At 40.9% G+C, this 13,189-nt stretch overlaps 1 protein-coding gene across 1 annotated transcript in view; it reads right to left on the bottom strand.

Annotated features, from left to right (window-relative positions):
- The window catches only part of RASGRF2 (Ras protein specific guanine nucleotide releasing factor 2), a 248,628-nt gene that overhangs the window by 103,655 nt on the left and 131,784 nt on the right, over window positions 1-13,189 (bottom strand). Inside the window, exons 13-15 of the mRNA XM_052643635.1 lie at window positions 11,242-11,324; window positions 4,516-4,764; window positions 3,542-3,930 (exon numbers count right to left, since the gene is read on the bottom strand). Coding sequence (XP_052499595.1) covers window positions 3,542-3,930; window positions 4,516-4,764; window positions 11,242-11,324 — 721 coding nt within the window. The remainder of the gene's footprint in view (window positions 1-3,541; window positions 3,931-4,515; window positions 4,765-11,241; window positions 11,325-13,189) is intronic.

Here is a 13,189-nt window from a genome sequence, read left to right as displayed (position 1 = left end):
CTTTATCCATGGGCCCTCGCCATCTGCTGGGCCCTGGTTAGAAATAAACTGAGCTGCCACATAACGACGTCTCCAGGCACCACTAGCTGTGCCCACAACATTCCCACCTCTGGCAGTCTGTTAGCATCTTGCCCTGGGAGCTTGATTTGGTCCTTTCTCGTTTATCTTGGCTCCCCAGTTCTAAACTTTTTCCACCTCAATACTCTTGGGGAAAAGCCACTGATTCCTGCCAGTGATCACACCTCTATGTGAGACAGTAGGCCAAACAGATGTTATGATGTGGCATTGGACCATCACATGCACTCTGGGCTTCGGCCTGGAAGACCAGAACTAGGGAACTTGGTGACCACTGTGGGACAATTCATGTGTAAGTAAAAGTCTAAGAATTAATTATTATGGGTAAGGGACAACTTGACTGAAGGCCTTTAGAACTATAACACGTACTTAGTATATAATGCAGAAAGGAACAGATTTTTCTTTAATTCCTCTATTAAAGAAAAAAGTTACTATCTATACTATCAGTCCCTAGCCAAGTTAAAATGCAATCTCTAGAAAATTGCAAAAAAGGAGAAAGATTCTTACCGCGCTCCCATTAGAAGGCCACTATCAAAAGAACAGAAAATACTAAGTGTTGGCAAGGACACAGAGAAACTGGAACCCCATACTCTGTTGATGGGAATGGTAAATGGTGTCGGCACTATCAAAAACAAAAATTCCCTCAAAAAATTAGAAACAGAATTACCATATGATCTAGCAATCTCACTTCTGGGTATATATGCAAAAGAACTGAAAGCAGGGTCTTGAAGAGAATCTGCATACATATGTATATTGCAGTATTACTCACAAGAGCCAAGAGAGGGAAACAACCCAAAAGTCCATCAAGAGAAGAATGCATAAAGAAAATATGGAATACACATACAAAGGAACACTATTCAGCTTTGAAAAAGGAGAAAACCCTGGCATGTGTTACAACAAAGATGAACCCTGGGACGTTACACTACATGAAAAAGCCAGTCACAAAAAGGCAAATATTGTGTGGCTTTACTTATATACAATACAAAAAGTAATCAAACTCATAGAAACAAAAACAAGACAGTGGCTGCCAAGGGCTGGGGGGAGGGAGAAATGGGGAGTTGTTCAATGGGTATATAGTTTCAGTTTTGCAAAAGGTGAATATATTGAGGCTTAACACTACTGATCTGTACACTTAATGGCTAAGATGGCCAAAAAGAAGGAGGAGGAGAGAAAGGAGAACTTTTTAGGAGAGTTTTAAATAGTTGTTAGATACAAGAAAGCAGGAAGATTAGTAACAGGGTCTACTCTGCATAGCTTCACATGGTGTCCAAACTGGACAAAAGCTGTCACTTCACAAGCTGTGACCACTCCTGCTCTCAGAAATGGCTTTCAGCACTGGGGGTTACCACCAGCCCTTTGCTCATAGGTGCTCTTTGGCCATGAGTTTGCCTGTTTCTTCCGTGCAGCCCACTTGTCCATTCTTCTTGGCTGATGTCAATGACACCTGCAGGTTCTGCTCAACCAAACATGATCTCCCCTGCTTTTCACTTTCCTGAGCACTCCATCTAAATATCTTGAACCACCTGTGTTTGCTTACCTTCTCCAGAGAACTACATATAAGGGGCCAGGGCACCATCTTATTTACCACTGTGGATCCTGTAGCACAGCAACGTGCAGAGAAGAAGGTCACAGTGACTCCTGAACAACCTTACCCTGTTCTGATCCCAGCCTCAGGGGCATTCCAAACAAAGTCTTGGAGCCACCAATGTCTGACGCTGAAATGCTATTCCTAAAGCTCCCCTAACTCAAAATGACATGAGAATCCAGACTAACCTCCAGATTCCTCCTCTCTCATTTAATACAACCCAATAACGGAGGAGAAAGAACTTTCTATATTCAGGGAAGTTCCAGTACTTCCCAGGCTGCTCTGACCCAGAGAGGAGATTTGAACTAAGCCTCCCAAAGTCACTCCCTCCACAGAGACTCCCAAGCACTGGTCTGGATCAAACCCCGGATGCACTTGTCAGCCTGTGCACTGCCTCACTATTCCCAAGAAAAATCCATCATGATTCTGCGTCAGCTTGTTGTTCTAATGACTTTTTAATTATCTTTCCCCTTTCATCCTCCTTAGTTGCTAATATGTCAACTTAAAGAATTCCTTGTTTAAAAGGGTGCTACTTTTGATCTTGACAACCATTCCAGTTAAAATTCACCAAGCACTTCACTCAGAAAGCTGATTTAAATGATCTGAGCTAGAAACTGCATAGAAGCTTCAAGCAGGTAGAAAACAGGAGTCTATGCTTCCATCTCAGTAATCCTCCTTAAAATTTGGACAATTTGCCTGACTTATTGCCCAATTTTTTATTATGTTATCAGCAAACAAATCAGTCACTGTGTAGTTTACAAAGAAGCTGTTTGCTAATTTGGCCGTTAAATTCTGTTTATCACAGACACACTGGGTTGTAAAAGAACAAGGCTAGGCTCATTTCCTCCAACCCTTACGCTGTCCCAAGCTGAGAAGGGTATGGAGATGTGTCACGGCAACCCCTAATTAGTCCCCTGAGTGTTTTGCTTGATTTATTCATTTAACAAAAATTTACAATCTGTGAGGCACTGGCCAACGCCCTGACAGTACAGACGTGAACAAGACAGACAAGATTGCTGATCTCATGAGCTTCTGCAGGAAAAGACTGCCCAGGCAGAAAAAGACTGCCCAGGCAGGGGCATAAACAAGTGCAAAGGTCCTGAGGCAGTAATGACCCAGGAGTTTTTGAGACACAAAAAGGAAATCAGTGTGACTGTAGCCAAGAAGATGAAGAAGCATGGCAGCAGCAGGGATTAGAGAGACAGCATCCAAATCTCATAGGATCTGAAGGCCTTGGGAAGAAGATTGTACTTTATTCTAAGTATGATGGGAAGTCTTTAGAGAATATAATCAGGAAACCAGATGATCTAATTCACATTTCTAAAAACCGCTTTGGTTGTGTCATGGACAATGAACACTGTCTCAGACTTTATTTTTTCCCTATATCTCTGTCGTAATATGGAGTGTTGCCTTGGAAACTAAACTCAAGAAGTCATCTTAATGCTTCCAGGCTAGGTTGTCATCCTAAGCAAGGAAAGGCCGGAAGCAGTGCAGGTGCTTAAGATGGACACTGGAGGAGGAGAAGGCTCTGGGGCTCAAGGTCATGGATGAGGGTGCCTGCAACTTGCCTCTGTGCCAAACATTGGGCTATGCTCTTTAGCCAACCAGCCTTAATCAAATTCCACTAAGAATCTTCTGGTGATAATCATCTAGAAGACACCATCCTTGCATAGACAACTGACTACAGTTGGCCTTTTACTACAGAAGGCGACTAACCCTGCCCTCCTTCCACAAGAGCTGGAGACTTTCAGGACTTTCTAACTAGCCATTGCACTCACTCTACTTTCTATGCAAAAGTAGGAAAGTTGTAAAGAAAGGGAACTAGGGTTCCAGAAGGAATGGTGGGGTCTGCAAACACAGGGTGTGGTAGCAGGATAATACCTCTCTGAATACTTCGTTTTAGCTTGTTACACAGATCCACGCGGGGGTTATCAACAGACTCCTCTACAGATCCTGGGCTTTGTTCTGGAGAAGAAAGGCCTCTGCTCAGATCCAACGGCACTTTACCAGTGTGAGGTGGTGGGGACGCAGCTGGGCTGTGGGTGGTGGTGGGGCTGCTGGACGCCGAGGAGGTGGTCAGATCCAGCGCGCCTATCCTTGAGTTCAAGGGAGAAGTCAAGGACAGCTTTCTGGCCCTCACTGGGGAGGATGTCCTGGACACTGCCAGTGGAGGTGGGGAAGAGAATTTGCGACACAGGCGTGGGGATTTGCCCTCCACCAAGTGTTCACCTCTGTTGTTCTGGCTGGTAGCAAAAAACAGTTCCAATGACCTAAAAGTAAGAGCAAAAGCTATTAAGAGATTGTGGCCAACTGAAAAATTAGTCTCCCGATGTCGTTCAAGACATGCTCCCTACATTAAAAGGCCATGCTATCATAGAACTTCTGTAGCTGGATTCCTTTATTTAAATGTTGGGTGTATGGCATACACTTGCCAAAAGAACACACTTTTTAGGCTTTGTCTAACCCCTTGCTACTAAACTGTGTCCAAAGACAAGGAACACTGGCATTGGGCTCCACTCCAGATTTACTGAATCAGAGCCTGCAATTTAACAAGGCCCGCAGGTGATGCTTCTGCATATTAAAATGTGAAAAGCACAGTTGCTTTAAAAAAAAAAGAAAAAAGAAAAGTAGAAAGAAAAGCTCCAAACAATAGCTTTATCTTGGCAAAGGCCACTTGGAAACTTAAACTGCTTCCCTTGGGAACTGTGACCTCCCCTCATCCTCTTCTATTCGGGGTTGGGGGGTCTGGTAAGCTCAAAGGCCAGCCAGGACCCTGCAGAGTGGGCTGTCCATCAGCACAGAGACCCAGGGACCAGGTGGGGCATACTTTCATCTCAGGCTAATCCCAGGCCTACCTGACGGGGATGGAGGTGAAAGGCCTCTTATATATGTCAGAAAGCTTCCCCAGCACCACAGCTGCCGTCGTGAAAATCCGATAGGTGTGCAGAAAGGTGTTAAGGAAATCGATGCTAAGAAACCGCAGGTCGGTCAGTCTCTCCAAGAGACGCTCCACGCTGGCGTACCGGATCTGCGGCACTTTGCAGGAGTTGAGGGTTTTACTGAAGCAAATGTCAGTGTCGTCCTTGTGAAGCCGGGCGTCAGACCTATGCACAAGGCAGGAACGTGAGGACAAAACCAGAGCACAGCTGCCCCTCAGCCCCTGAGTATTTCAGGGTCTGTAAATACACACTCGTGTCCAGGCTTCCCCTGGCATTTGATAAAAGATGTGCTAGGACATATACAAAGCAGGGCCACAAAAGCATCAACCATGCCATTATAATTTAGGAAGATCAGAATTAATTGTGCAGACAGGAATCATTCACTCCACTTTGTGGATTCCTTCTCCAGGGGAGGAGAAATAATTTTCCCTTTACACTCCTGAGATCTTAATTGAGTCTCTGTGATAAAAGTAAACAAGAGGAAAATAAAGAAGCTTATTAACATGTATACCTCATGTATCCCTGGGAGATAACCAGGAGAAAATGAGAAACTCAAAAAGGTAGCTTAGAACTCAGACTTAAATGCCATCTTAATAGGAAAAGGGAGGTGAGGGGTATGTATAGGCCTCTCAGGGAAGAGTAAATGATTTTTAGGGAAGATGAATGGACCCTTAGAATAGATGGAAGGTTTGTGACAGTTAGCATGGGTGTGATGTTGACATCTCGTCTCTCCTGTGACAGCTGTCAATTTTCCATGGTTGGTAAAACTCCTGGGGAGACTTATGACAATTGAGTTCCTTTTTGAGAATCTGTCTTTAGGCAGATAAGAGTTCTGAAAATTCCTCTCTCCATTTGCTGTTTTTCAAGTGTCTGTAGCTCAGTGTAATGAATATGCCAAAGTGGCCTATGTTAGGGTAGCATACTCCACTTTCACTTCTTTCTCTGGTTCAATCCTATTTCATTAGGTAATTAAAGCCAAAGTCCTATTTAGGAGGAGCAGGGCTTATACCCTCAAATCAGAATGTCAGAAGTGTGATTAAAAAGTAAGGGTGACATTCTCCCCACAAAAGAGTGGGGAAGAGGGCAAGACCCAGACAGCACTGCTATTATCTGTGGTTATTTCTTTTTCTCACTTGTAATTTTGTACATCTGTGCTCCCCCCCACCCAATTTTTTCTTGACTAAACTAATAGATATTATATTATTAGGTATTTTTTCCTCTGGAAACAGCTCTTTGGTCAGCTCTACTGTTTTTCTATATTTTAAGGTATTAATTTCCATTCTTAGTTATTCTATTCCTACATTTTCCTACAGTTGATTTTTGTCACTCTTTTTCTAGCTCCTTAATCCATTTCATTCTTTCTGGCCAATTAATGCATTGAAGGTCATCCATTATTCTGCGTACACTTTAAACCATCAATTGTATAAAATGTTGCGTTTTCTTTATGTTTTCAATACTCTACAGTGTTAAAAAATGTCTTCCTAAAAAAATAACGGATGTAATATAGTCAGTGAACTCTTCTAAAAAGAGTCCCCTTGCACAGTCCCCGCCTGCATCTGCAATGCTGGGTTTCTCTCATTCTGTAAAACCACCATCTGGCTGCTCCTCAACCTTTCACCTGAAGGCCTTCTCCTGGAAGCCTGCAGCAGCCTTTCCAGGTGGACAGCAAACTCAGGGGAAGGTTCACCCAGCAGCCCTCAGGATCCCTGGGTGTGCTCAGAGCTCTCAGCCTGTGGTGCACCTTCGTTAGAAAGGTCAAGAAGACAGCACCGGGGCTAAGTTCATAAGACGAAAAGCGTGGAAGCTGAGGCTGAATCCAAGTGAGGCTCAAAGGAACGCACACCTTTGCGAGGACTGCCCGTAGCCTTCACATTCCCATCTGAGACTCCGTGCCTACCTTCACGGCAGCATCTCAGAAACAGTCGATCAATGTAGTGCTGGATTTCATCACTTGATTAAAGGGTATACTATGGGCCAGTGAGGTTCAGTGAGACAGTTGCTTGCTAAGAATCAGCTGGCTTGTTGTGAGTGCCCCTAATTAGCTCTTGCAGTACTTGGGAGGGATTTTAAATTATATATTTATTTTCTTTGGGATAAAAAGAAATCAATAGCTTCTTTAGCTTGCTCTTGGAAACATTCTACCCTAAAGTAAGCTCAGTGCAGGGGGGAAGACTTCATTTGAGGGCCTGAAAGAGCATTTTAAATGAGTAGCTTACTTCTGATGAGGAACTAAGGGCAGCCTGTTCATTCTAGTCACATCACTGATCTCGAAAGTCCAGAAGAGCATCGAGTGAGGTTCGTGAAAATAGAATGGCTCTTTCTCATCCTTCATATGTGACCATCCACCAACTTTACTTTTCTGGTTCTTAATCTTCCTCCCTTGTTAAAATACCTCAGAAACTTCTTTAATTCAATCAGTCTAGAGGATGGATAATCAAGGTGATCACTTTTTCTCCCACCATTTTCCCATCGAAAATCTCCATTTTCTTAGAAATGGCATTTCTAAATAATGCCATTAAGCTAGGAAAAAAAATTTTTTTAACCTCTAAGTTGAAGTCAACTATTATGAAAAGAAAGCAAGCCTCAGCCTAAATACATAAAGTATAAAACATCACTTAAAGGAATATAATCACCTAATAAATATCACAATTTTGCATTCTAATGGTAGTTTTGCACTTGGCATTTTTTGACTATAATTACTTTAATCAAGTACTAGGAGGAAAAAATATATTGTAGCCAACATGAAATTAAAAGTAATTATACCACTGCCTCTCAAAATTATGATTACAGTTTCATTTTAACTAAAGAAAAAAAATAAATATTATGAAATTATTTAATTTTCTTTTATTACACTGAAAGGGATTTTACTTTATTTCCTAAGGGGCCCTCAAGAAGATATAATGCGTTACTTAAGCCTCCTATGATAATAACAACTCCTTTTTGGTAAACATTTTAAAAAAACAATCTTGAAACATCAAACCCAAATCACTTATTGTAATTAGTAAGTTTTAAAAGTGAGTCCCTGCAAAGTAATGCCATTAAGATAGGATACATTTTTTTTCTTCTAACTCTGCAAAATATCTTTTTTTTTTTTTAATTGCATGTAGCCAGAGAGATGTGCAGGGAGGCAAGAATATAGAATTTAGGGAAGAACAGGACCACGGAGGAGACTATCAGAAGGAACAGAGATTGCAAAGTCATCTTTTTCTCTGATTGAAGAGAACCAGGCTCAATGAGCCAGGGGAAAAATGGAAGGAAGACAGATACAAAATATATGAAATTCTGCCTTGGGAATACACCTCGTAGAGAACAGATGGGCATCCAAATATGTGTGACTTCCATAGGAAGTCCTTACAGCCTCAGATACAGGTTTCTATTCTCTAGCGAGTGGTTCCAGCTCATAACAGTGACCTCTCTGTCCCTGCAAATGCAGGGAAGTCTTGGTCTATACAAGAGGCAGTTACAAATGAAACCGGAAATGGGCATTAGTCAAACTCCCAGCACACAGGACAGAAGATGCATTGAGGTGCCAGTCATAACTGAGACGGGCAGAAAACTGAAGTTGTTATGTGCATTAATTTTTAAAGTGAACAAAGTGTATGTAGAGTAGGTGTGCAGCTGCCCTAAGGTTCAGAAGCTTATAAGTTGGCTTATAAGTTGTCCCCATCTGAGGAGGGGAAACCCCCGGGGAGGCAGGCACCAGGGGCATGCGGCCCAGCCAGGCATGCAGAGGTCCCCCCTCCCATGTCATCCCTCTGCCCACCCCACCCCCCCACCCCAATATTCTCATTCTAAAGCAGACTGGAATTTCAAGGCTGTCTAACCTTCAAGAAAGTACTTTAAGAATTGAATGAAAATAATATACATTATTTTGTGAAATATTAAAATAAGTCCCATCACTTCATGGCAAATAGATGGGGAAACAATGGAAACAGTAAGAGACTTTATTTTTCTGGGCTCCAAAATCACTGCATATGGTGACTGCAGGCATAAAATTAAAACACGCTTGCTCCTTGGTAAAAAAGCTATGACCAACCCAGACAGCATATTAAAAAGCAGAGACATTACTTTGCCGCCAAAGGTCCATATAGTCAAAGCTATGGTTTTTCCAGGAGTCATGTATGGATGTGAGGGTTGGACCATAAGGAAAGCTGAGCGCCAAAAAACTGATGCTTTTGAACTGTGGTATTGGAGAAGACTCTTGAGAGTCCCTTGGACTGCAAGGAGATCAAACTGGTCAATCCTAAAGAAAATCAATCCTGAATATTCATTGGAAGGACTGGTGCTGAAGCCGAAACTCCAATACTTTGGCCACCTCGTGTAAAGAACTGGCTCTTTGGAAAAGACCCTGATTTGGGGAAAGATTGAAGGTAGGAGGAGAAGGGGGCAACAGAGGATGAGATGGCTGGATGGCATCACTGACTTGATGGACATGAGTCTGAGCAAGCTCTGGGAGCTGGTGATGGACAGGGAGGCCTGGCGTGCTGCAGTCCATGGGGCCCCAAAGAGTCGGACACGACTGAACGACTGAACTGAAATGAACTGAACTCTGGTAGAACACTAATAAGAAAACTAGCCTGGTGATGTGAACTTAAAAATTAAGTCATAATTTGAAACTTTTGACTTAATATTCCATACTTGGTTTTAATTTTATTATCATACATTTTTAACTGATCTTTTCTTTTTACCTACTTTAAAAAAAAATACACATTTATTTATTTATTGTTGGCTTCATTGTGTCTTGGTTGCAGCACATAAAATCTTCATTGCAGCACACAGGTGCTTTCTAGTTGTGGTGTGTGGAATTAGCTGCCCCATAGCATGTGGTATCTTAGATCCCTGGCCAGGGGTCGAACCTGAGTCCCCTGAATTGGAAAGTGGCTTCTAAGTCCCCTGATCTGTTTTTTTTTTTTTAAACTACACTTAAAAACCCAGGAAACGTAAGGCTAAAGGAATCTCTGCATGAGAGTCTTAAAATGACCCCTGTTGTTGTTCAGTCACTCAGTCATGTCCGACTGTGACACCATGGACTACAGCAAGCCAGGCCTCCCTGTCCTTCATCATCTCCTGGAGCTTGCTCAAACTCATGTCCATTGAGTCAGTGATGCCATCTTACCATCTCATCCTGTTGCCCCCTTCTCCTCCTACTCTCAGTCTTCCCCAGCATCAGGGTATTTTCGAATGAGTTGACTCTTCACATCGGGTAGCCAAAGTATTGGAGCTCCAGCATCAGTCTTTCTAATGAATACTCAATGTTGATTTCCTTTAGGAATTTCCTTGCAGTCCCAGAGACTCTCAAGAATCTTCTCCAACACCACAGTTCAAAAGCATCAATTCTTCAGCTCTCAGCTTTCTTTATGGTCCAACTCTCACATCCATAAATGACTACTGGAAAAACCATAGCTTTGACTATACAGACCTTTGTCAGAAAAGTAATGTCTCTGCATTTTAATATACTGTCTAGGTTTATCATAGCTTTTCTTCCATAAAAAGAAAGGAAAAAATGACCCTGTTCAAAATATTTTAAAACTTGACTAGCAATTTAAAATAGTATCATCCTTTTACATATTTTCTGCAGTAATTGTGGCACTAGTATAATGTACTCTGCCTTCATCTGATACAATAATTAACAAGTTTTAAACTTTGTACCATGGGATGATGCTAATTACAATAAATACCTATCATTGTACCTACAATGAAGGTACCTATCAATTGTACCTATCATTGTACCTATCAATACCTGCAACGAAGAGAAAAGTTGATGCTGCTTTTTGTCTTAGCTCAGACCTAAAAAATAATCCACATAAAAGGCATGGAAGACAAACATTTTCTTAGCTTCATGTAACTTTTTGGAAAGATATAACAGGACTACTTTTTAAAATACATTTTATTCTTAGAATTTGGACTGCAAATAACCAAGAAAATGAGAGTAGGGAACAATTTGGTCAGCTTGAAAATCCTTCCAAAACAATTTTTGAATCTGGAAACAAGAAAGTATATAGAGACAAAAGTACTAATGTAGAGAGTTATGGCACATAGTTATTGATATAACTTCTCACTTCCAATAAAACTACAATTTCCTTAGTGATAACACTAAATTATCAGATTTGCTTTCTTAACAAAACACATATACAGCAGGATGGAAGTCCCCAGCAATAGTCTCTGGGGCAAATCCATACACAGGCTGTGGGTAGATGGTACCATAGAAAAGCCAGTTAATTTATGTTGTGTGTCTTCAAAATCTCAATGCGTCTCTACAACCAAATCTAACTAATACGATTCACACTCACTAAGAAGACTGCAAAAGAATATGCCAAACTTTTGTCCATCCTCTGATACATCTGCTATCACAACTTTATATACCGAACTTAAAAATTCTGATAGGCTTTTTGTACTGAGGAAGGCATTCTGAATAGTATGAAAAGCTATATTTATATGCTGTGAGTCAAGAAACTATGAATCTTAAAAACCATTACAATAGTCTTATTATTTATAATGGCATATTATGAATTATCACATTACTGCTGAATGTATTCACAGTATGAAGCTGAATCCCAGTGAAGTAATATTTTATTCAGGGTTTTATATTCTCCACCAATTTGATCCTGATTAAAATGTCAGAGAAAGGATTATCACACTTACTTAATCATATGTGGCACAGTAACTTTGGAATTTTCTTCAAACACTATAGTCATTAAACCATTACACCGTATATTGTCCACACACTGTGAAATTAAAAAATAGACAGTTACAACCCACATGAAAACCTAGGCAGAGTAAGTATTCCTAGAATTATTTACAGTCATTAAAACAATTCAGTTTCTCATCTGGGCACATAAGCACGCAAGCATGGGTATGCACACATGTGTACACACACACACACACATACATGCACACACACAGAGGGAAACATTACACATTGAAGAACAGATTCAATACCCAAATACCAAAACTGTGCACCTAGCAAATGCCCAAGGATAGATATAAGGCCCACATTTTCCTGGAATGTGTTCCCCAAGGGTTCTGAGCACAATGTCACATCGGCACAATCCTCTGGCAGTCACAACTCTACTTGAGGAGTTTATACCCCTAGTGACCACTTCTGCAATATTCCTTCTCTACCACTGGGCGTGGTATGGGGCAGGCAGAGAAGAAATGGTGGCTTCCTTGGATGGGATTCATCTTCTCTCTCACTAGTAAGCTCTGTGTGTGCTTTTTTGTGTGTTTTTGGCAATAAATCCCCGCATTTTACTACTTTCTCAAGAAGCTTCTATTGGCAATGTGTTGGTTTGGTGAGGATGAACTGTATGATTTCTCCTGTTTCTGACATACATAAAGCCCTGTTCATCTGCTCTCTTTTCTTTCTAAGAAGAAAACTCAGAACTTTGCTAATTTTCTCTGCCTTCTTTATTTACATCTATGCCTTATCAATTCAAAATTTCCCTTTGTAATTACTTTAGGTTAGAGAAGTATTTTGAATTATACATATTCCCTTTAAACAAAACAGAAAATGAAAAAAAATCTAAACAGTTTTTAAAATCAGAAATTACTTTTAGTTACTAGGATACCATGTACTACTTAATGATTATAATTAAATGGTGTAGGAAATTGATTGCCAAGTGATTTCATACGGCTCCTGAACTCAGGGTTTATCCTAAACCCCAATGTCTAATGAAAGAATGAATATGCATATAAAAAACTTTGGATTACCAGCATCCCCTGACTGTTGATTCCCCTACTTAGCATATCAGCCATTTTCATACTTAATGTTCCTTAAAACTTTGTTTCCTCAAGTCTTATGCCATTATTTCAATGACGAGGTATAGTGGATCTCAACTTCTGGGAATAAAGCAGAATATTTTAAAGTTCCTTTTCATTTCTTCAAACATCTGAAATTTTGAATTATCTTCTTATATGAATAATTGTGGTTCAGTTCAGTCACTCAGTCGTGTCCGACTCTTTGCGACCCCATGAATCACAGCACGCCAGACCTCCCTGTCCATCACCAACTCCCGGAGTTCACTCAAATGCATGTCCATCGAGTCGGTGATGCCATCCAGCCATCTCATCCTCTGTCGTCCCCTTCTCCTCCTGCCTCCAATCCCTCCCAGCATCAGGGTCCTTTCTAATGAGTCAACTCTGCACATGAGGTGGCCCTAACTACAAATTAGATGATATGTGCTTATACATTAGTTTATACTATATCTTACTCCCCTAGGTGGATTACAAAAATACATATAGTAAGATAAAGTCAAGGTAAGTAAGAAAATCAGAGAGGATTTGGATAAAGGGTGAAAAATAATAAGATGAAGCCGGGAACCAATTGACCACATATACTTTATGTTGAGAACTTCCAAACACTTGCTCTACGTGGTCCTCAAAATTAGCTGAGCCATGGGGCAGCCAACTCAAAGGAAGCCATATGATCAACTACAAAATTTACGGCTTAACAGAGCCTCAATTCATCCTATTCTCTGTCCAAAGGAAAATTATCTCATGGGTCTTATAAAGAAAACATTGAATAATGTCGTGAACATTACTGTCCTCAACAAGCTTGTTTTAAAGTAATTACAGTTTTGTTTTTTATCAA

This window comes from Budorcas taxicolor, chromosome 7 (genome assembly GCF_023091745.1).
Source record: "Budorcas taxicolor isolate Tak-1 chromosome 7, Takin1.1, whole genome shotgun sequence".
Classification (NCBI taxonomy): domain Eukaryota; kingdom Metazoa; phylum Chordata; class Mammalia; order Artiodactyla; family Bovidae; genus Budorcas; species Budorcas taxicolor.
This window is presented reverse-complemented; position numbering and strand designations above follow the sequence as displayed.